The 23,439-nt window shown below is 42.6% G+C and overlaps 2 protein-coding genes across 2 annotated transcripts in view; one reads left to right on the forward strand and one right to left on the reverse strand.

Annotated features, from left to right (window-relative positions):
- The first annotated feature begins 703 nt into the window (after window positions 1–703).
- On the forward strand, window positions 704–3,905 carry pex11a (peroxisomal biogenesis factor 11 alpha). Its single transcript, XM_048257309.1, has 3 exons — window positions 704–1,043; window positions 1,314–1,429; window positions 3,123–3,905. The coding sequence occupies exons 1-3, from the start codon at window positions 988–990 to the stop codon at window positions 3,689–3,691; spliced, it is 741 nt and encodes a 246-aa protein (XP_048113266.1). The 5' UTR covers window positions 704–987; the 3' UTR covers window positions 3,692–3,905.
- Window positions 3,906–5,722: 1,817 nt separating this feature from the next.
- LOC125303483 (RNA polymerase II elongation factor ELL) overlaps window positions 5,723–23,439 on the reverse strand; it is a 33,879-nt gene continuing 16,162 nt past the window's right edge. The window contains exons 3-12 of the mRNA XM_048257252.1: window positions 20,758–20,885; window positions 19,831–19,994; window positions 15,994–16,235; window positions 14,096–14,220; window positions 11,797–11,911; window positions 10,833–11,298; window positions 9,781–9,841; window positions 9,042–9,213; window positions 8,451–8,495; window positions 5,723–8,054 (exon numbers count right to left, since the gene is read on the reverse strand). Coding sequence (XP_048113209.1) covers window positions 7,944–8,054; window positions 8,451–8,495; window positions 9,042–9,213; window positions 9,781–9,841; window positions 10,833–11,298; window positions 11,797–11,911; window positions 14,096–14,220; window positions 15,994–16,235; window positions 19,831–19,994; window positions 20,758–20,885 — 1,629 coding nt within the window. The 3' untranslated portion in view covers window positions 5,723–7,943. The remainder of the gene's footprint in view (window positions 8,055–8,450; window positions 8,496–9,041; window positions 9,214–9,780; window positions 9,842–10,832; window positions 11,299–11,796; window positions 11,912–14,095; window positions 14,221–15,993; window positions 16,236–19,830; window positions 19,995–20,757; window positions 20,886–23,439) is intronic.

Genomic DNA, 23,439 nt, shown 5'->3' on the forward strand with positions numbered 1-23,439 from the left:
ACTGTTGCCATATGCAGGCTTGTAGGGGTTAAGGCTGCCAGTTTTCTGGTCTGCTCTTTAAACATCTGTATATAAATTCATATAATCACAAGAAATACTAACCACATACTAAGGACATGACCGCTGTATTTCTGAAGTATTTCTGATATTGCTTGGTATGTTGCTGATCGGATCATAAACGGCCACAGCAATGAAGCAACGAAGAGGAATAGCTGAAGAACTTGCAGGAAATTCTTGGTATTTGTGGGGGCCCACAACAAGGGCTTGCGGTTTGTAGGGTTATTTGTTAGCAAAACATATGTATATACTACTGCAACAACTTGCTGCGTTCGCCTCAACATGTATTATTATTATTATTATTTTCTTCTCTATTTTTTCTTCTCTATTATTGTGTAAGATGTTCCAGAATTAAAGCACTTTGAGCTGCATTCTGTGTATGAAAGGTGCTATACAAATAAAGCTTATATTATTATTATTATTATTATTATTATTATCATCATCTGTGCATCTTCACTGTCATTGTCTTCACTTCATATGTGTTTTGTATAATAGCTGGACATGGAAAACTATACTACAAAAATAAAATTATTTTTATAACTTCTGCATTGGTGCCATATTTTTTTACTTCCTTTATAATTTATGAACATCATGACGGGACCGGAGAGAGTAGACTTCTGTTTCACACGTGCATCACAGACTTGCGCTCACTGCCTCTCTGTAATTGTGAACCAATAGCCCTACTTCCTAGTTTTCGAGAGAGGGCTTAGGATCAAGCTACCAGCTAGCCATACTAGCCCAAGTTTGCTCAGCTGTTAACACCTAGTCAACGTAAATTGTTAACTTAGAAAATGACAATGAATTGTCCAGGTTACAAAGATAAGTAGATATAACGCTGACATTAAGTCTACAGGTAGCTTTTGGAGTTGTAAAAGCACACATTCCTGGCGAACAATCTGGGAAGCAAACCTAAGCCATCGATAAACTGTCATGGAATCTTACATACAATTCACAAACCAAAGCCAAGGGAGGGATCGAATTTTAAGGTCTGTTGAACAACCAGCATTAGACAATATTGTAAAAGAAAGGCAAAGCGAACCAAGACCTTTAACATTTCAAACTGGGTTACCTAATAGTCTGTTCGATTCATTTTGACACGTTACACCAATTAAAAAAGTGTCAAACATTGGCGTTTCAGTTTGGAAAGTAGTAAAAAAAATTGATTGGCTATCTCCTTCACTATCGTCAGATATTGCATGTATATTCAACATTAGGCAGATAAGATAACTAACTAACCCCTTTTTTGTTCCTTTCAGGGCAACCCAGTATGCGTGCGCTCTTGCGAGATATATGCTTCGAAATGATCCCTCTAGGAAAGACATTTTGATGAAGCTGCAAAGTCTTCAATCTAGCATGAGTTCGGGACGCAAATGTGAGTGAAAATGTCCTGGAATGTATCAATATCTGTGTGAGAAATCGAGAAAGTACACAGTGTACCCAAGCTTCTTACTCTATATTCGCTACTCCATTGCACGCGATTGCTGCGCGCACTGGGTCTTTGTATTCAGAAAGTGCTGTTACGACGCAGTGCCAAACAGCTCACAGTGCCATTTAGAATTGAATTTGTAAGGATCACAGGATAGAGAAGGGTTTATAAGCCTATGGCTGGCTGAACCCCAGAGCCAACCTGGACATTATTTTTAGTGACAGGTTAGTATAAGACGTATAGGTATAAGAATTTGTGCTGAAAAGGAGTTAGTCTATACTGAATAAATCGCTCCGGGTCATTCCACGTCAATTCAACCAGGGCCCACGCACTTAGGTCTCAAAACATTCTGAAAAAATTACCAGGTGTACCTATGTTACCCAGGAGACACACTGTAAAATTACTCTTATGTAAGATCAATACTTTCCAAGATACAGCCAGTTTTACAGGGGGAGGGGGGTGTCGATTTTGTTCGGCCTCTTTTTTTTGTCAAAGTTCACAAGCCCACAGCGCAAGAACTAAACCATGTAGGAGGCTCACATTTTGCATGCTGGTACATAAATAGGAATAGTATGTAGCAAAATCGTCACGTTTGGTTTGGATAATCCTGCATGGTCATAGCTGTCCCTCAAAGTTGATACAAATTTTATTGAGATTAGTAGAAACACTCTCACAAAAAACAATGAACAGAAAATAAATTCCTTCAGGGTCTGAACAGCAGACTTTACAAGTCTAAAAAATCATTTTGGTTCTCATTTTCAGAGCACCCAAACACCTTGTGCGAATATACAAATATTTTTTTAATATTTTTTTCTTTATTCTCCATGATCTTTTCTTTTCAAAAACACCAATTTGACTTGTCTTATGCCAATCTTTCTTTTTCACTTTCCACCCTGAACATGGGCAAAATGCACCATTGACATCAATATGTTTTGTATAGAGCTACCCTAGGTTGCTCTATACAACCACAGGTGGCAGTGTGGTGACTATATAAAACATATTGATGTGAATGGGGCATTTTGCCCATGTTCAGGGTGGAAAATAAAAAAGAAAGATTTGCATAAGACAAGTCAAATTGGTGTTTTCAAAAAGAAGGGATCATGGAGAAGAAAGAAAAACATATTTAAAAAATCTTTGTATATTCCCACAAGGTGTTTGGGTGCTCTGAAAATGATAACCAAAATGATTTTTCAGACTTGTGAGGTCTGCTGTTCAGACCCTGAAGGGATTTGTTTTCTGTTCATTGCTTTTTGTGAGAGTGTTTCTACTTATCTCAGTAAGGAAAATAAATCAAGAGCCTATGTTGAGTACAAGTATGTCTTCTGAAGGCTTAAACAGAGCCCAGCCAAAAACTCCAATAAAATTTGTATCAACTTTGAGGGACAGCTATGACCATGCAGGATTATCCAGACCAACCCAAAACTGGCTGTATCTTGGAAAGTATTGATCTTACATAAGAGTAATTTTACAGTGTGTCTCCTGGGTAACATAGGTACACCTGGTAATTTTTTTCAGAATTTTTTGAGACCTAAGTGCGTGGGCCCTGGTTGAACTGACGTGGAATGACCCTTCCATTATCTTTAGATATTTGATTTAAAGAAATATGAAGGAAATGCTCTTTTCCTATCCTTTCTTTCAGTGTTCAGACTGGGTAACACCGTCAATTCGGTTGATGCTGCCAAGCGAACCCTGTTGCTGTCTGACCCCATCCTTAGATTCTGCCTTACTGTCTCCAACCTCAGCCGCGCCCTCTATTTCATCTGTGACAACGTGCTCTGGGCAAGAAGCCTCGGACTCGTCCGAGACATCAACAAGGAACGCTGGAGTCTGAATGCCACCCGCTACTACTTCGTGTCCCTGGTGATGAACCTGACTCGAGACGTGTACTTGATGGCACAGCTGATGGTGCAGAGGTCACGAGATAGGCAATATCAGCACAAGGTCCATCAGCACCTTAATGAGAGTACAGATGTGGCCTTTGTAGTGGTCCCACAGCTGGATGCCTTTGTGTTCCTTCTTATCGAGTGCCTCAAAGGCAACCCTGCTGTTGCCTTGGATACTGTCAAGAATGTGTGTGACCTCTTCATTCCCTTGGACAGGCTTGGTGTATATCAGACAAGTGAAGGGGTGGTGGGGTTCTGTGGGCTCCTGTCATCGCTGCTAGGCATACTGTCAGTCCTTAAACCCCACTTGAAAATAAAGCCATAGAAATGTCTTTCAGGAAAGGAAGAAGTGATAGGAATATGGAATGCATTGAAATGCTTTAAGGATTCACCTATTAAAACACACTAGCCGCATATAGAAAATCTCTTTTTGCGATTTGTCACTCTTAACCTTCTTAAGTATTGCACTTATATAAGGGGTTCATGTGATAGTTGATAGAGTGGCTAAGGGTGAAGCTTCGCAAAGATCAACACATAAGCCGGGGTTCTCAAAGAATGATGATTCACAGACTGAATAGGGAATATTGGGGAAGATTGAAAAGGGAACAAATTGTGAAATTGGCTCTGTATCTGTTCACTAAACCAGACAGGGTATCTGCCTGCCTTACGCAGCAGAGATTTAGATGCAGTTAAAGCTTGTCCTTTCTGAGGACGTGTCACACTTTTCTGAGAAAGTCACAACTTGTAATAGTTCAGATTTGGATTCCGTAGCTCTTTATGATTGATATGTCTTGTATATTACCATACGGCGCCCCATGTCCTTCAGGTACAATGTCATTCACAGCACAATGTCATTCACAGCACACCCTTTATTTGTGATTCTTGCAGATGACCAAATTTGATCTGGCCCACTGCTCAGAAGACTTGAGTATTTGTGTCCTATCTTTGTACTTTCTTCTAGTTTCTTACAAATACAGTGTTTTCTATGTTTTTACGAACATCGTGTTGGATTAATTCACCCTGAAAATCTAGCCGTTTCTGGTCTAGTCTACCTCACTATTGACATGTAAGTATGTCAGCATCATGTTTACTGCTCGGTGTTCAGTTTCTTATCTGTGAAGAAGCATCTCTATCTGTCACCTTTCACCTTTAGTACCTATTGATAGGAATACAAATCTTTGTGAATTTCTATTTTGTTTAATTGTGGTTACAGAATTTTTTTTTTTTCAAATTTAAATGGAATCCGTGATTTAAAGTGGGAATTAGTTCCTTCATTGAAGAGAAAAATAAAAAAAATGTTGAGTTGCCCACAAAGCCTTAAACTGGGGTTTGACCGATTGTTTCCGTAAAATATTTAAAACTTTTATCTCTTAAATAAATTATTTTCTAATGGAGAATGATCATTTTCCTGTGTGTCATTTATTTATTTTTTAATTGATTTTCACCACAGTATTTCCTGAATATTAGTCTGACCTATGCACCTCTAAAAGTCTTAGTACCATGATAAAGGGCAGATGTGGTTGCATAATGTACTGTAGCATCCACCCATCTATTTTTTTTAAACCTTTAATTTACCAGGAAGGTCCCGTTGAGACACAATGTCTCTTCTGCCAGGGAGTCCTGGTCAATCCCATTACATTTTACTCAATACTCAAAGGGGCCTGACTTGGTTTGGTAACATCATTAGCCATCCAAATCACACACACCCAAGACCTTATGAGTGTGTGAAAGATGAACTAAACATGGTACTACATACACTACTCACAAAATATCAGGGATATTCGGCTTTCGGGTGAAATTTCAGGATGAACCTAAAATCCACTATTACCTTTACAGGTGAACTTAATGTGACCTTCTCTAAACTTGAATGTGCATTTCCAACAGTTCAATGTTTCAGTACTTTCTGTACTGAAAAATGTAATGTCACCAGAAAGCCAGATATCTCTTACTTTTTGTGAGTAGTGACTGAAATACATAATGGTGACCTGCTTGGTTTCAACTAGTGCTATTATAGTGACACCATGTGGATGCAAGTGTGCAATGCATGTAGGAATATGGTGGGCTCTTCAACAGGGAGCTTGGCACATAGGCTAGGATACAGTAATCATATGTGAATGCATATATTGTAAATGTATATAATATTTCTAGAGAATGTACAGCCAAAGTGCATTGGAGCTAGTTACTTTGTTTAGTGAAATAATCTTACCAGAATAGTTCAAAAAACATGTTCACACTTGCCTTTTGCTATATTGACAGCTGACAATTAGTAAGGTTCACAATTTTCTTTGCACCAAATTATATATGTGTGTGTATGTTCTGGTGTAAAATAAGCAGTTCACACTGTACCTTTTGTCAGTATTTTTGAGCAAATGTTTTAATGATTGGCTATTTGGCCAGCAAGTTTCACACAGAAAGCTTTCCAATTTTGCAACCTAGAATAAATAAGGCTATATGGCTAGTAGCTAATAAGATGTTTGTCAGACTTTTTTGAGGTAAAGATTTGATTTGCAGAAAATACATAGATGCAGTGAATTCATAGATGGAAAGTATAAGAGAAGCCTTCAGGTAATGCGGTCCAGTTTATTTAAGGCATCTACAACAAAACATGAAGTAGCCCCATGTAGGAATGAAACATCAAACATACGATAAAAAATAACTATCCTAATTTGGCAAATCTATGAGTTTTCTTGCTCGGAACCAAATTCTGATTGAGAATTCAACTAACACTGAATGAAATACTTAACAGTTCAGCACTCTCCAGAGGAGAAACTTTAAAGCGCAAGATTGACACAAAATACTTTTTTTTTTTTTAAACAATGCACACAAGGTCATGGGCACAGCAATGTGATGCAAGCTCAGGACACTGTAAATGTAAGTGTTGACAAACTGTGACTGTTTGAAATAATTGAGACAGGCCTGAGCCTTGCTTCAAAGTCTCATTGTTTGGTCTTTCAACTACACATCAATTCAGAACACAGCAGACCCCAAGCCAAAAGAGAAGAGACTGAGAACATGTCATCCCTTGATAACTGCTTGGTACATTGTTCCTCACATGACATGAGGTGAGAACATTCTAGAAAGTGATGCACAATCAGTTGAAGCTCAGTTCAACCTAGACACTACATGGGTCAAAGGCAATTGCATTGTTAGGGTAGGTAACCTTTGGGAGGACTCCAAGTGGAATGATAAAAATAAGACATTTGCACAGGAACAAAACATTTACACTGAGAGTTGAAAGGAGAGGAACATACATACATATAAACAAACAAACAAATAAAAACACGGCTCATCTAAACAAATGTATAGTCTTCAGAAAAATTCATGAGAACATACAAAAACAAACTAAATGTGCTTTCAGAACATGATTGTGTCTGCTGTTTATATGTTCAGTGTCCAATGATGATGATAATAATAATAATAATAATAATAACAATGAAAATACATGTAATAATTATCATTATTATTATGGCAATAAGGACACCATTGTGCTGTAGTGGTTGGAGACTAAGCCTCCTGCTACAGTGGTGAAGGACGGCCTCTGCTGCCCCCATGAATCCTACATGTGGTTAAAAGCACTTTGCTCTTGGACAAATGTCCAGAGTCATCTGCTTTGCTCGGACGAGGACAGAAGAGGCCACTAGCCCTCCTCATCCTCATTTTGGTTTCCCCGAAACACTCGAGCAGTGGGCTGACATTGATGCAAATTAGTTAGTGGATGAGGAGGCAGTGAGAGGCTTCCTACCAGAGGCAATATCAACAGGGCCGGGTGAGTAAATGAACACACGTCAGAATCACCAGGACATCTTCCATAGATACCCACAGTATAGAATATCTCTCAGCTTTCCCTTATTATATCCAGTGATTTAAACCCATCTTTTTATATATGTTGTGATCTCATGTATTTTTATTTTTTTTTTACAAATGTACATTCAGTAATATAGCAAAATAGACACTGTATTTAGTGCTCAATTACCGAGCAAACAGCAGACTGGGTATCAAGATTCTCTTAACCCATCCTGTCTTTATGATTGTACCATTGAACACAATGGCGGCTCCACTGTCTTAGCCACATACCAAAGTAAAATTAGTAGAGGCGTCAGAAGCTTTATGCCCTCATTTCATCTGAGAGAAAGAGAGAGCAAGAGAAATAAAAAGGCTTTTTAATTGTGTCTCACAATATATAGAACACCACAATCCCAGTCCACGTGAACACTCACACACTTTCTCTCTCTTTCTCTCTCTTTCCCTCTCTCTCTCTCTCTCTCTCTCTCTCTCTCTCTTGCTCTGGTGAACATATAACAACAGACGTTAAAGGGCACTGTCACGAGCTGGTGGTCTAGGCCACCTTGAGTGTTGCTCCTCTGGTTTTCCTTGCGCCCGCAGGCTGTTTTTCTCCTTTTCCAGTTTCTGTCTTTCTTTTTGTTTCTTTATTTCCGTCTTCCTCGAGAGAAGTAAAGTGAGAAAGCATTTTCTGGGACCAGGCAGAGCCAGAGGCCGGGCTTTAGATCTGGGCGGTTCCTCAGGGAGAGTCTTTTGGTCTGTCCTGCCACTCATAGAGAAGTTAGGAGAAGCCGTCACTACGAGGGGGTCTGGGACCGGTCATAGTCCAAGATGAGGCCTTTGATGTGCGACAGTTTTTGATGGAGATGTTCGCAATGCTTCTTCTCTTCCCGGTAGTCAGGAAACTTCTGCAGAGGACATGATGGGGAAAAAAAACAACCAGTCAGCATTTTGTGTGTAGTGGGGAACTACATTCCAAGAATCATTAGGGGGAAGATATAGTTCCCCCTAGTTATATTCAATAATAACAATATGATTCAGTTGATATGAACATTTTGCACAGCCCCCACCCCAATCCCAATCCTCCCCACCTTTCTTATGCAGCCCTTGCCACTTAATCTACTAAACCCCTCTTCTACTGCACTTTTTTTACTCCCCATAAATGCACAAATAGGCTGACACCAGACATAATTTCACTGCATTTCTTACTTCCAGTAACTATATGCATGTGACAATAAACTTCCTTGTATCCTTGTAACCTTGTAACATTTAAATCTGAAAAGATATTTGAAATGATTACATACCTTCTTATACCTTTTATACTTCTGGAGGATTTGCTCCTCCATTACCTGAAATATAAAATAAACAATTCAATTAGTTGCAATGCATTGGAATTATTACCAATAAATTAATTTAATGGATTTCAGTTGGAAGAGCAAGCAAAAGAAGAAAGATACAGTGTTTTAAAGGTGCTCTAAGCGATGCTGGGTAACGTCATTTCTGTTGACATTCAAACAAAACAGAGGGCTGTCCGCAGAGATCGCGTTTTTTTACAGTGTATTCAGGACACAGGCAGGTAGCGGATGGTGAGGTGATGTTTGCTGTAAGTGACAAAAAATGTTTTAGCCTAAAAAACGCGTGGCATCGAAACTGGTATTATGACACCTGTCGGGTTGTGGCTAGTAATTTAGCATGCTAATTTAGGTTGATCTCTCTGCAGCACTATACCTTGTCATTTTTTTAATGACATCATCGCCCTTATTTCTTCTTATTCTTTTGATGCGTGTAGCTCATTTTTTGGATATTTTTACCTCAATTCTTACACATGGCACCTTTAAGAGTCTGCTTGCTGCTTGCTGTCAGAGTAGCTGATGAGAACATATTTTGTCACAAACCTTATACTCTTGCGTGCCAGGTGAGAGGGTCTTAATCTTGGAGCCCAGCTGAATGAACATCTCCGTAACCTTGCTGATCCGGTCGTGCAAGTCCCTATATTCATCATACTCAGCACAGAAGTCCTCATTATACTGTTGACGCTGTTCACCACCAGTTATAGTAATGTATTTTCTGTGGAAAGGCACAGTAAAGTTCAAGTAGTGATGAAAGTTCAGGGATTTGTTTATGTGAATACAAGACCTACAAGGCAGGACAAAACAAACATGTGGTCCAACAGAAAAGAATTTGAGGAACTGGCATTGCTCTCATACACTATACTTATGCATGAGGATGCATGGATCCTGCATTGTAGATAAAGGGAAAAATAAACAATAAGACGATTCATTATGAGGATTTAAGTGTGATCAACACAGCCTTTCTTTGTGCCTTGTAAATTGTCCAAAAGTCTTATACACAATAGTGTAACTGTCCAGGCACACACTTTCCAGCAGGGGGCATTGTCTGCCTATTATCTTTCTCTCTGGTAGGTGATAGAACATGTCTCTAACTCCCATAAGGGGCATACATTGAACATAGACTGTGGTTCATAAATCAAACATGTTTATTCAGCAGTGATATAATCTTTAAATCCGGAGATCAATGCATTATCCATTTAGATAAGGTGCAAGTTAACTTGCAAGAATCAGACTGGAGGGTGGGGTGGGGTGGGGCGGGGGTGGTTAGTTCATCTGAACTTACATTAAATAGTCAGGGATGTCTGGAGAGCCTTGGCTGACAGGTGTGTTGACCATTTCATGATCTGTAGACACACATGCACGCACGCACACGCACACACACACACACACACACACACACACACACACACACACACACACACACACAGAGAGAGAGAAAAAGCAAATGAGTTTGAGTAATCTGCCAATGCAAACGTGATAAAGCCCCCATCATTCCTGGCCTGATGGAGTCGTTTATCAGGGCCTGCTGATAAGGGGCCGCTGCACTCGGTGACGAACACGAACGCGAACACGGGGCCAGATTGGGAGGTGTGTACTCAGGGCACGGGCAGGGCTCTCCAGCGTCTGTGCCACACAGCTGTTGCGCAGTCAATCATCAACAGAGTTTGCCGTGGGAGCTGGCTGGGCACAGCCAGGAGCTGAGGCAGGCGTCCGACACACACACCACAGCTACCCTCTATCCCTGTGACCCCGTTTGACAAACCTCCGATAAACCCTCTGCTTGGGGAACTTTGCTTTCTGCACTGCTATGTTGGAGATCAGTCAGCACGTAGGTAGCAGACATGGTACTTGTCGGATTGGGTATACAGAATAACGCACCATAAAGGCACTGTTCACGTCAATACCTGCCATTTTATTACCATGACAAGAGTTGATTAGTGACTCATGACATCATCCTGTGCCTATAGCTGTTGGTTAAATATTAGTCTGCTAATAGCATTGTTATTATCTTAAACTATCAAGACTTACATAGGATGTAGGACTCTTCAGTAGTATTCCACTGACATGGCAAAAGAAACATAAAACTAAAATCACAGTTTACCTTTGGGCTTTTTTGTTGATTAAAGCAAAGCATAACCTTATCTTCTTAATTCCCCTTAAAGTATCAGAAAAATAAACAATGGTCTGTTATCGGTCGTGGTGAAAGCCTAGGGAAGCTGTGGTGCAATCAATGCAAATTTGGATGTTCTGAACGAGGATGCTGGGTAACGGGGAGGATGCTGGGTAACGGGTGCCAGAGGGAGAGGGAGAGGAGGGGCATGAGGTTGTGCCTACCATTGAGATTCTCCTGATGGTGTTTCAGATCCGGGCTTGTTTCCACCCACTCTGTTTTTAAGTGCTCACGCTCTTTGTCCTTGTGCTTCTTGGACTTCTTCTTTTTGTGCTGGCCGTTGGCTAGCGGCTGCTCAGTGCATGCTGGGGGGTCAGTCCGTCGGGGTTTGGGGCTACTCATCACGGGGATGTCGGGCTGCAGCCGCTCGAGCTTGGCAGTGCTGTCCGGCTCGCCGTGGCCATGGTTGACTCGTGGGTAGAGGCCATTTTGACTGTCCTGAATGCTACTGGTCGTTCGGTCGAAGTCCAGTTTCGTCGGTAAACTACTGTTCCTCGGACCTATCGAGGCGCGGCCCATCGAGGAGCTCAGATGTCCATTGGAAGGTGATTGGAGGGGCAAACTCGGGTCCAGTAACCTTTGCTTCTTGGGAGTCGGACTTTCTGAGTGGTCGGAAGGCACTGGGCGTTTCTGAGTGAAAGAAACACAAAATGAGAAGGGAGATATACTTTTTCAAAAAGCCCCACAAGCATAACAGAGAGCTGCCACAGCACAGGCCAGTAGCCTAATTGGCTTCCGCAAAATGGCAGTGACAGAACTGCCTCCAGCACATCCATAAATAAAAAGCAGATGGTACCACACCAAGGGCCTCTTCTGAAAGACTTTCATTTTATCCCTCAGTTAATCAATCAGACTTTATTTCTGTGGCAACTGCTCTTTTTGTACAACAACAACAACAACAACAACAACAACAACAACAACAACAACAACAACAACAACACAGGTGTTCTTTCCATTTAAGACACAGTGGTTTCAACATTTCTAAAACTAGTGTTTTTCCCTCTTTTACTTGGCTTTTCATGTTTTAAGATTCAGAAAATAAAAGAATTCCTCCGTCTGCCATGTTACCAAAAAGAGTTGAATGTGTGCTCAGAAAAAGCTGGCGTTTCTTTTTATAGGTGTATTTACCACAGAGGGATTCTTGACTGGACTGAGCTGGGATGGAGAATCCCCAGGGGTTTTGTGGAATGAATGGCTGGACTGTAAACTCCTCGTCTGGCCGGGACCCAGGGGCTGCAGCTTTCTGTGTGATATCAGAGAAGGAGATGGGAGATTTCATTTCAGCATGTCATGCCCCCACATTCTCACTCTATGACTTCTGCATATTTCAAAAGGAGTTTGTCAGAATGACAATAACTATTTATTGCCATAATTATTATTAACTATGAACAGGAAGGGACCATATATGAAAGGAAGATAAAGAGAATTAGAAAGAGAGGAAAGAGAGAGAGAGAGAGAGAGAGAGAGAGAGAGAGAGAGAGAGAGAGGGAGAGAGAGAGAGAGAGAATTGTAATGTTTACAGAGAGGCAAGAAATTCAAACAGGAAGAAACATTTGTCTCTTGTCAACTTTGGGGATCAAGGTCCACGAACACTCGGATATTCTGCCAACCATAAAAGCAAACTTCAGCAAATCAACACAGGCACAACGCCCACTCCCATTCAACATACAAACAACAGAGCTACATTTTAAAAAACAATAATAAAAAATAAATAAATTAATGCACACTGCACTTCTCATTTTCTTTTTCACCACTACCTCACTCATAAAACTCTACAAACAAAACTGCTCGGAGGTAGAGAGGAGATTAGGGGACAAGGCCCAATGATCCAACCTGTGTCATGACGTCCAACCTAACCCTAGCCTAACAGTTCCTCGTGCATATCCGGGTAACGATAACATCTGCGGTAGGCAGGCACCAAGCTAAGCAATGTCCTGAGTGGGAAAATAATAAGCCAGATGTGCTTTCTCTCTCTTTCTCTCTCTCTCTCTCTCCCTCTCACACACACACACACACACACACACACACACACACACACACACACACACAGACACACACACAGACACACACACAGACACACACACACACACACACACACAAACACAGACACACACACAAACACACAAACATAGACACACACACACAAACACACACTACTGGCAATCTGCTTCCTACAGCTCTTTCCTCAGATAGAGTGCCCTTTTGTCACACATAAAAATCATTCCAGCCTAGCAGTCTCACTTTGGCCTCCTGTAAGATGTAAGTCCAGAGGGGGAAATACCTTTCCAAGTCATACCCAGGAAATCCCACACATAAAATTAGACAATGATAGGTTTCATTGACAAGAAACTATATTTACACACATAACATTATTCTGACATAACAATATTCTCTGTTTCCATATATAGATAACTCTCTTTCATATAAATATGCATACATCTCAGCTATGCACTTCTGGACATTTGAATAACTTCAGTCCCAGTGCATTAGTCCCTCTAAGAGTTTTCAGACCTTAACCTCAATAGCACTGCAATGGCAACAGACCGTCTCTGCCAGCACTGTCCCTTGTCACCTCTCATAAAGTAGAGAGACGGCCTGAAACTGATGGGAATTAAACAGCATGTGGGAGATGGCAGGCCTCCCCAAAACAATTGATTCTCACTGCCAAAGCTCCATCCTTGGCACAGCGAGTGCTGGCTACCTTTTGTTCTCCTATTGTTTGTGGTTACCGGTAATTGTAGTAACTCATTTGCCTTCTGAATGATTTCATTAGGCAACACCAGGCAACAAAACACCCCCTGCTTTGAGATGCTTATTAACAAATTCCATCTTTGCAGATAAATACACATTTTGTCCTGTTCGTCACAACAGGCTGTCAGTTAGGGACCAAGAGTACAGTCTTGCTGGCTAAATGGCGGTTTGTTGTCCTGGGCACATCACTCTTCCCAATTACTGGAGAAGAGGGGAGCAATTACCTGAGGCAAGCACGGCTTTAATGCTAAAACAGTGTCCTGCTCCAGTGAGCCCTTTGTGACTGGGTCGATAAAGGCCAACACGCCCAACATCAGGGAAATCACTTCATCAACCAAGAAACCTGAACCCTAACCATAAATCCACCATGAAATACCATTAAAGATGAACTATTACAAATGTATTACGTTACAATATATTGACATTTATTCACTACACAGACACTTCTGTCCAACACAGCAGAAAAGTGCCGATATCCATTTTCAGAGCTACATGTTCCCTGGGTATCAGACTATAGAGCTGGTAGCCGTCTGCTGTGCCAAAGGAGTGAGGAGTCCAGTTCATTCAGTCTTTGCCCTTTTCCTTTTCCTCTAATGGATCAAGAACACGCGGCCATGGGGAGCGGGACTCCAGTGTCCGTCTACGATGTGCGAGATGGAGTGGCCAGCAAACCCACCTGGTGAGCAGTCTGTGTATGAGTTGCCTCTCCTCCTCCAAGTAGCCTGGCCAGTCTCTCTGGACCTGCCGGTAGAACTCATCCTTCAGGGTGAAACTGTGCTCTTTGGGGTTGAGTTTTGCCACCTGGGAAACACAGACACAGAACTTCTTGAGAACAACGACTCATGTGGGTTCAATTAAACTGTAGTTATATTCTGTTATCTCATAACTACAGATGATTACAGTAATTTCCACCATCATACATCAATCTCTATTGTCAAAAGTGTGAAATTTATTTCAGCAATTCTGCAATGTAAGCAACCCCACCCTATACCCTCCAGTGCACGCACGCACGCACGCACGCACGCACGCACGCACGCACGCACGCACGCACGCACGCACACACACACATACAGTGTGCACACACAAACACACATACAAATAATGCACCCCTAAGAAACAAAACCTCAAATTTCACCAAGTGTGCGCACACACAAACACATAGGCTACATAAACGCCCCAAAACAGTGCTCCTGCTGGAATTCTACAAACAGGAGAAGCTCCACCCTCTCCACTGTCAAAACATGTCTTCACCTCCAGAGATAATTAAAGCACAGCCCTAATTACAGCCGTCAGCATTGCACCGCACCACACCGCAGACTCAGGCTCAGACTCCTTCACGACTGCAGTGGGACTCCCAGCTACACATGCAGGCAACGCGCAGGACATCGAGCTTATGACGCAGACAGAAAAGCAGCCTATTCACTCTGACTACAAGGAAGTTAAACTGCTGTAATGCTCTCATATATAGTGTGAGGCTATTTTTAAACCAGCTTGGGAAAGACATATGCGTGTGTGTGTGTGTGTGCATGTGTGCTGTGTGTGTGTGTGTGTGTGTGTGTGTGTGTGTGTGTACGCGTGTGTGTGTACATGTGTGCGCATACATACGCATGTATGTCCATGGGCATGGGCTTATATTGGGCATGTGGGCATATATAATAATAATAATAATTATTATAATAGTAATAATATTAATTTATATACAGACATTTAAGGAACACTACGACCAGAAAACTGGCAGCCTTAACCCTTAACCCCTACAAGCACACCATATGGCAACAGTGGCAAGGAAAAACTCCCATATTCCTGGAAGACAGCTTGAGCAGAACCCGACTTAATAAGGGGAGCCCATCTGCTTCTCAGGTGGAAATAAGCTGCCTGGGTAACTTTACTGATATGGGGCTTGAAGCTTAACTCTATATTTAAGATGACACCCAAGCTTTTTACTTTTGGTTTGACCTGGTGTGCCAGGTTTCCAAGGTTACTAAGAACAGTGTCTCGCTTTGATTTTGGTCCAACCAAAAGTACCTCTGTTTTGTCATCATTCAGCTTTAAAAAAATGTAAATACAGTACACTGGACTGCTGTGCTGGTGATGGTACGACAGGCTCATCCCTGCTTTTCACACTCACCCCAAAACCTTGCCTTCCTTCTCCCCCAATGCACAGGAACGCCGGAACGCCATAATATCAGCATTTCTCATTTGCACGTAATCTTAACTGTGTATGTGTGTGTGTCTATTTAGTGTGTTCACTGTGATGTTCACAAAGATGATACAAAAACGAGTTACCTACAAAATATACCTCAAGAATGGTATAAAATGTGCCTATGTTGTGTCCATGTATTCTGAGTATTCTCCCAGAGGAAATATATTTCGCCACCCTGCCAGTCCAGCTATGTGTCATTATCTCTTTATCAGAGTGTTTATGTGTGTGTCTGTCTGTGTGTGTATGTGTGTGTGTGTGTGTGTGTGTATGTATTTGCATGTGTGTGTGTGTGTGTGTGTGCGAATGTGTGTGTGAATCACTAAGTGAGTGATTTAGTGTGTGTTATATAACAGGTCCACTCCGTCACGTACCTCGTCCAGCACAGCGCTCAGGTCGGCCTTGTCCTTGGGGTTGGCCCTCTCCTTGTCCAACCAAAGCAGCAGCTCGGCCTTCCTGTAGGGCTTTAAGGCCAGCACGTGAATGACCCGGTCCCTCAGGGGCCGCTGGGCCACAGGGCTCGGGGCGCCGCTCCTCTTGTTGCTGGGCGAGTGTTTGTTCATGCTGTCTGCAGATGAGGGCAGGCCCTGCTTTCTCTTTATCTTCCCCCATTTATCTGTAGGACAGGAAGATGAAGAAGAGGCAGACGAGGAAGAGGATGAGGAGGAATGAAAAGAAGAAGAAGAAGAAGGAGAAGAAGAAGAAGGAGAAGAAGAAGAAGAAGGAAAAGAAGAGAAGGAAAAGAGACCAACCATGAATGACCACTCACTTGTTGACTTTAACTGTGGGCTTTGGTGTTCATTTTTCAAGTAAATCAATTGACAAACACACACACACACACATACACACACACACACACACCCTGAGGCTGAAAAGCCCTGTGGCCAGGAAGGGCCCCTAAATGGGACCTAAATGAGAGAAGGATTAGGGCTATCCCAAATGCCTTCTTCTCTCTCAAAGGACGAAGCCTCTTCAAATATCACTGCACCACACAGCTGGCAGGTGAGGCTGGCTGGGCTGTCGTTGTGCCAAAACAAAGCCATGGATGCAGGTGGGGGGGTTGGGGGTTTGGAGGGGTTGAAATTAGACACACAGGATGTGGCCGATGTTGCACTTTGCCTTGAAGGATAATGATGTCTGGGCTGCTTACAGTACAGCAAACACCCACACGCCGGAACGGCACATCACGCTCAGGAAATGTGCCTTTAAAACAAACACACTGGCACAGGACTCGCATGACCTCGTCCACTGAGTCACACACACACACACACACACACACACACACACACTAATTAGAGTGTGCATGAACAAACACACATCCAACATTCATACACACGTGCGCACAAACACGCGCACACACACACCTGGCCTTGCACCAAAACACACACACACTTAAGGATTGGTGTGCAGTGTGTGTGAGGACTGAAGTGTGTGAGAGGGGACTGCTGAGCGTAACCTTCCTGCTTTCTCCTGTGCAAACAGTGGGCCACCGAAGCCAACCCCCGAGCCTTGCAGGCCGGGCCCTTTTCCGCCCCGTGCCGACCACGCTAATACACCTGGAGCCTGGCCAGCAGGACACGGCAGCACTAATAGATATCGGCCAACGCGTAATCCCATTAGAACTTTAAGCCTAGCTTTAGAGGTTGCCACAGGACAACGCAACACAGCCAGTCTATGGGCTTCGGAACATGTCCAAATAAATCCTTCTCTGCTTTTATGTAATTTCTAATACACTGAACAGTTCTCACTGTGACGTCGCAGGAATAATGACATCGAAGCCGTGCTCAGTGGATCAAGTTCAGGCTTTACACTGTTTTAAACAGACTACACCGGTTTCTGTACAAAAAAAATAATGTGCCTGTGTTTTTCCGAAACTCGGAGCAGGCTATGTTTGATAATAGCTTGGGGGATGGAAAACGGTGGCGCCTGACGGGGCTGTCCTTGATGTCTCGACGTGTTGAGTCTCACAAGGGAGGCAGAATTAAATCATGCATATCTAAAACTCAAATGGCAAAATACCAATCAATTTGTTTCCTCTGGGCACATGGCATTTCCTTAAAATCAGAAAGTCAAAATTTGATAACACTTTAGTTTTGGGAACACATGTTAAACATTAACCATCACTACACATATGATAGGTCTTTATTCAGCGATTTCTTATTCTTACTGAATAGGTGATTTATTCAGGACAAATCCTTGATAAGCAACTAGTTGGTCTTGATGTAAGGTTATTGACATGGATCAAAATAGAAACTTAACAGCTTTGTAATGCTATAAGTCATATAGGTTCAATAAAGACCTAATAAATGTGCAATGATGCTTAATACAGACCTTGTTGAGCACTAATACATTAGTTATGTGTTAATGGTTAACATGTGTCTCCTGAACTTAAGTGTCACCCATGATTCATAATCAGATGCTACCCTACATGCATATAACATGTACTGGCATGATTTCAGATTAGCTGGGGAGTCACTCCAAAAAACACAATACAAGTGAATTCCAACAGATTTATAAAGGCTATCTCACCACCGGCAAACACATTTGACAGATTACGCCAACAGAAATGTACATTCTCAGTTCCCAGGAGGTGAAAACCACAAGGGTGGTCCACCGGTAACCGACTAAAACACACAGTTTCACCTTCCTCCCATGAGGAGCTGTCCGTCAGACCACAGAAGCACACCGTACACGTCACTCCCATCAGTCTGTGGCGCAGATGTGTGAGGGAATGAACCATCCTTTACCAGCTCAGCCCTCACTCAAGCGTTGGCTATTTTAAGGTGAAGCCAATAATAACCATGGGTATAGTTGATGAAGGCATTGACCGCATGTGGCTGACGGAACGGAAATATAACAAGTTCATCAAGGACTTAAGGAATCTCGACAAGCAGGTATTAGGCCATTGTCGCCATTTACAGAGCGGTACTCAAGAACATAGGATGTTGGTAGCATAACTGACACTCAATACTCTATCCATACATATGTGACAGGTCAAAAACAGCATGAGAAAGATAATATCTTTTCATCAAAGGAAAACAGTGAGTTGCACTACATGTTCAAGTCAACTTTTACAATGAAAACAAACGTGACCTTAACTTGTATAAATATATCGAAGCCACCTCCCCTATACCTGCCATACATTTAAAGTGGCCTGAAAGCTATGATTCCGGGGTGGTATTTAGGATCCCTCTAGGGAGTGAGTGTACCATTACTAGACCACAGAAATACAGTCTGTCACCACAGGGAGCTTTGCTGTGTGGCACAACATCACAAATGCAGCCCGAGACCTCATTCCTGCCTTCACAAAACAATGTCTCCTAGGACTTAGACAGAGTGGATGCCTGCAATATGTTTTCAGCTAGGTCCGACTATCAACGAGGAGACAAAATGGCGACAGCGCAAAAAAAACAAATTTGTTTTTCAAACATGTTTTTCTCCCTCTGCCATGGAGCATTACATCCATATATAAACACTTTCTCCTAAAGGTCTACTGGCTCACATTTATCCAGCCAAAACAACACCACTGTGCTTCCATGCACACACCTCCCAGTAGGTGACTGTACATCCGTCACCCCAGACAGCGGGGAGAAATTCTCTGAGACGCCAGTCCAGTGGTGGTGGGTTCCCCCCCTGCTTCTGCCACTTAGGGGGAATTATGGACTTTGCTTCAGAGGACCCCCATGTATAATTCAGCGCTTCTGCAGATGAAAACTAATTGAATCCCAGCCACGGTAATTAAAATCTCAGGCTAAACTTCATCCACCCAGCATGAGACTTGTTAGCGCATACTTCTGGCAAATCTCAGTCACATTAATGGAGAAAATCTCTGGCCTTGTGCCTAAGCGATTCAGATAAATGAGCTGGATGAGAGAGAGAGAAGACAAAAGAACAAAGGGCCGCCAAACATGGCATAGTATCCCGTTAACAGTGATCAGTGTTGAATATCCAGGGACATTTACTCCAAAGGCAAAACAGTGAGTAAAAATAGCCTATTGCTTTTAGAGTAGTCAAAACACTTTAAGGAGGCGATCTCTTCAGCTTCAACAAAAAATCACTTTCAAGAGGCAGAGAAATGGAGGAGAGAGCAGCTCGCAAGGCCGTGCACAGCATAGGCATCGTGAATTTCCCCTGGGGATCAATAAAGTATCTATCTATCTATCTATCTATCTATCTATCTATCTATCTATCTATCTATCTAGGGTACTTACTGTGGTTCGTGGAGCCTGGCTTTATCTCAATGGCCGACCTGCTCATGATGTCTTTCTCCACCTGGGACATGCGCTCGCGGGTCATCTGGTAGGAGTCATCCGTGGCACAAACCGTGATCTTGTCCTGGATGCTCCCCTGGCTCTCCAGATGTTCCCAGCCATCCCTGAGGAGGGGAGAGGTGAGAAAGAGGGTTGTTTAGGGCCTTGACTGTCCCCCACATGTCTACAAATAGTCTCACTCACACACACACACACACACACACACACACTCACACTACCCATAGTGTGATATCCATAAATGTCCCCTGTTACACACTTTGACACTAATCTTGTCAGATCTTTTGTGAGAATTTTTTAAGTTTCATTGTTTTCAAATAAGAAAACATCCATTGTGTGCCAAATAAGACAAGACACACATATCTATGGTAAAACATGGGTGTACAGTCTCTATGACAATGTATCATCAACAAGACAACCGGAAGGTGAATGACTAATCTCTGACTAACACTCATGACCGGTTCTGTGACAACAGTTTACATTTCCCACATCTAATATGCAGCCATTATTCGGAGGAACAAGTGAGCCATTGTAAAACCACAAGACTCCTTTGAGTTGCTTCAAACCAGCACCACTCTCTGACCAAGTAACAAGCCCTTTGGACCAGAGCTGACCACTAATGGAGTGATGTCATCATGGGTTGAAAGGTCACGTATTCTTTTGGAGTTGTAAACAATTCACCCTCAGTTGCTTTATTTTTATTTTTATTTTACAGTTTTTATTTTAAACAAGAAATCTAAACACCTAAAAACTAATTTTCCTCGTCCTTCTTAACAGCAAGGTGTATGTATGACATTAATGTCCCATAACATTTTTCACTGTCTGGAAGTTGTATACCATGAGCATTCCTGTGTAGGTCAGTGTTCTTACCCCAAGCCATACTGGTGAATACAGTCAAAGCTGGCCTGAGGTTTGTCCTTGCTGTCGCTGGACAGGTAGAAGGAGAAGACACGCAGTGCATCGGGTGCCTCTGGAGTGCCAGCAGGAATTTTGATGTACTGGAGAGAGAGACAACAGGCTGTTAGACATAGTGCTCCCATTTCACAGTCTACCTACAGATTCACATAATAAATAGTTGTGTGTACTTTAAATTTACACATTATCATATTATTATATTAATGTAATCACGTATTATTACAATGTATTATTACAATGCATATTGAAGCCTACTGGTTAGCGCTTCGGACTTGTAACAAGAGGGGTTGCCGGTTCGAACCCTGACCAGTAGGCATGGCTGAAGTGCTCTTGAGCAAGGTACCTTAACCCCTCACTGTTCCCGGAGCGCCGCTGTTGTTGCAGGCAGCTCACTGCGTCGGGATTAGTGTGTGCGCTTCAACTCACTGTGTGTTCACTGTGTGCTGAGTGTGTTTCACTAATTCACGGATTGGGATAAATGCAGAGACCAAATTTCCCTCACGGGATCAAAAGAGTATAGATATACTTATACTTATACTTAGACACAAAAGTCACAAATTATAGTCTAATACATAAAATAAACAGAAATGTTATAACAGTATATACCGGTACTTAAAAGTACATCACGTCAGTTAATTCAATAATAGATAACACAGTAATGAAGAATTGGTTTAACAGTGGCCAATGAGGTAGAGATGATAGGGTGTGTGCAATCAAAGTGATTAACAAATTCACAGCTCTCAAATCCATGTTTTCATGCACCACCCTAGGTTTCCATCTGCTTTTGTCGAGATAAATATTCAGATTGCAGCTATCAAAGACAACATACAGTAATTGGCACACCACATAGAGAGCCTCATCTCTTTTTAAGTTGGTCATCAATTAACAATTTCATTAAAATGCAAAGTCTGCCGGCCTGGAGTGTGCTATGATTGGAACGTGCTAAACACTGAGATGAAGTATGGCTTCTCTGACGCCTAATGCCAGCGCTGTTGTACATATAAGCTGATTTATCACTTGGGAGAAACGATCCACCATTCCAGCCAGAATCCTGTTTAACATTAGACTGATGGCATGGGTGAATGATAGCGTACAGCTACGTAATACATGTTTTGCTTAGAGAAAGAGGGGGAGAGATAGGCAGAAAGAAAGAAAGAGAGAGAGAGAGAGAGATTGAGAGAGAGAGAAAGAGACAACAGTGCTCATCTTATAGCCCTGACTGAGTGCTGTGTCCTCGCACAGCAATTAAGATCATCAGTCATCTCCGCAGCACTTACTGTGCACAGCGCGCTGTGTACTTGCCCGCCTCTAACACCAGACGGGAGTCTCGCAATGGACCAAAACAACACCACTTCATCTGCTAACATATTTTTCTCGACAGCAGCTACGACAGCGATCCATGTGTTTCAGTAGGTCACTCTCTGTGCTGGTATCAGATGACCGAATCGTGACTCAAACGGGGAATATTAATGCAGCACTCCGGGGAAACAACAACATAAACAGTAGATAGTGGGCGATGATTAGGCGAGCAGGCAGGCAGAATGGAACATCCCTTTAAGCTGTGGGTAACTGAAGAGCCAGGTATTATTATAAAGACATTTGAGTCCACTCAATATGAGCCCATCTGCACAGGTATTATGGCTGCAAATCCCAGCCCTTGTTGGGCAGACATTTTGGAGACATGGAGATGTGGGCCCACCTCCTTCCCTGGGTCAGCCAGCCAAGATACACTTCAGTTCACTGCCTGATCCTTCTCTATAGTTTTTCCTTTCTCTCTCTCTCTCTTGCTTTCTTTCTTTGTTTCTTCTTTACTTTCTTCATCTCCTTTTCTCATTCTCCCTCTCTCTCTCTGTCTTCCTCATAAATACACACACACAGAGAAAGAGAGAATGAGAAGGAGAGACAGAGAGGGAGAGAGAGAGAGAGAGAGAGAGAGAGAGAGAGAAAAAAGAGTGAGCCCACCCCTTTGTGGCAAACTCCTGGAAGCCAACCATTTCTGAGCAAGGCTGCTTTCATATCTTGCACCTGTGTGTGAGAAGCACAAGCCAGGACTCGCTCTTTCAGCTGACAGAGCGCTTCAGCTCTCTGTGTGTCATTCGGCTCTAAACAACGCGGCCGTGCCAAAGGGGGCCCATCTATTATGGTGGCAAACGTGTGGAGAGCCCACAGCCATGCCGTGGGAAGCCCCCTGTTTGCTGTAAGGATGCCCACTGTGTGTGTGTGTGTGTGTGTGTGTGTGTGTGTGTGTGTGTGTGTGTGTGTGTGTGTGTGTGTGTGTGTGTGTGTGTGTGCGTGCGTGCGTGTGTGTGTGGGTGTGTGTTTGAGCCTGTCCCAGGAGTTCGACTCTTTGCCTCAAATGGCTGTTGTCTCCCTTATTAGTCCAAGCCTATCATCTATGGTGTATTTTCCTCTGTAGTATCAAGGGGCTGATATCACTAGAGGCCCTCTCCTGTGTGGGTATATGCTTGCACTCGTGAGGATTTGTTACCTGACTGTAAATATACTGTTTCAAGAATAAATACACAATACCATTTATAATACACGTAGCATTATAGTTTCCCCACTTTGGCAAGACAAACTATCTCTTCATATCTTTTTGTTATGCCTTTCAAAACTAGCAGTGAAGTGAATATTGTC

This window comes from Alosa alosa, chromosome 11 (genome assembly GCF_017589495.1).
Source record: "Alosa alosa isolate M-15738 ecotype Scorff River chromosome 11, AALO_Geno_1.1, whole genome shotgun sequence".
NCBI lineage: Eukaryota > Metazoa > Chordata > Actinopteri > Clupeiformes > Clupeidae > Alosa > Alosa alosa.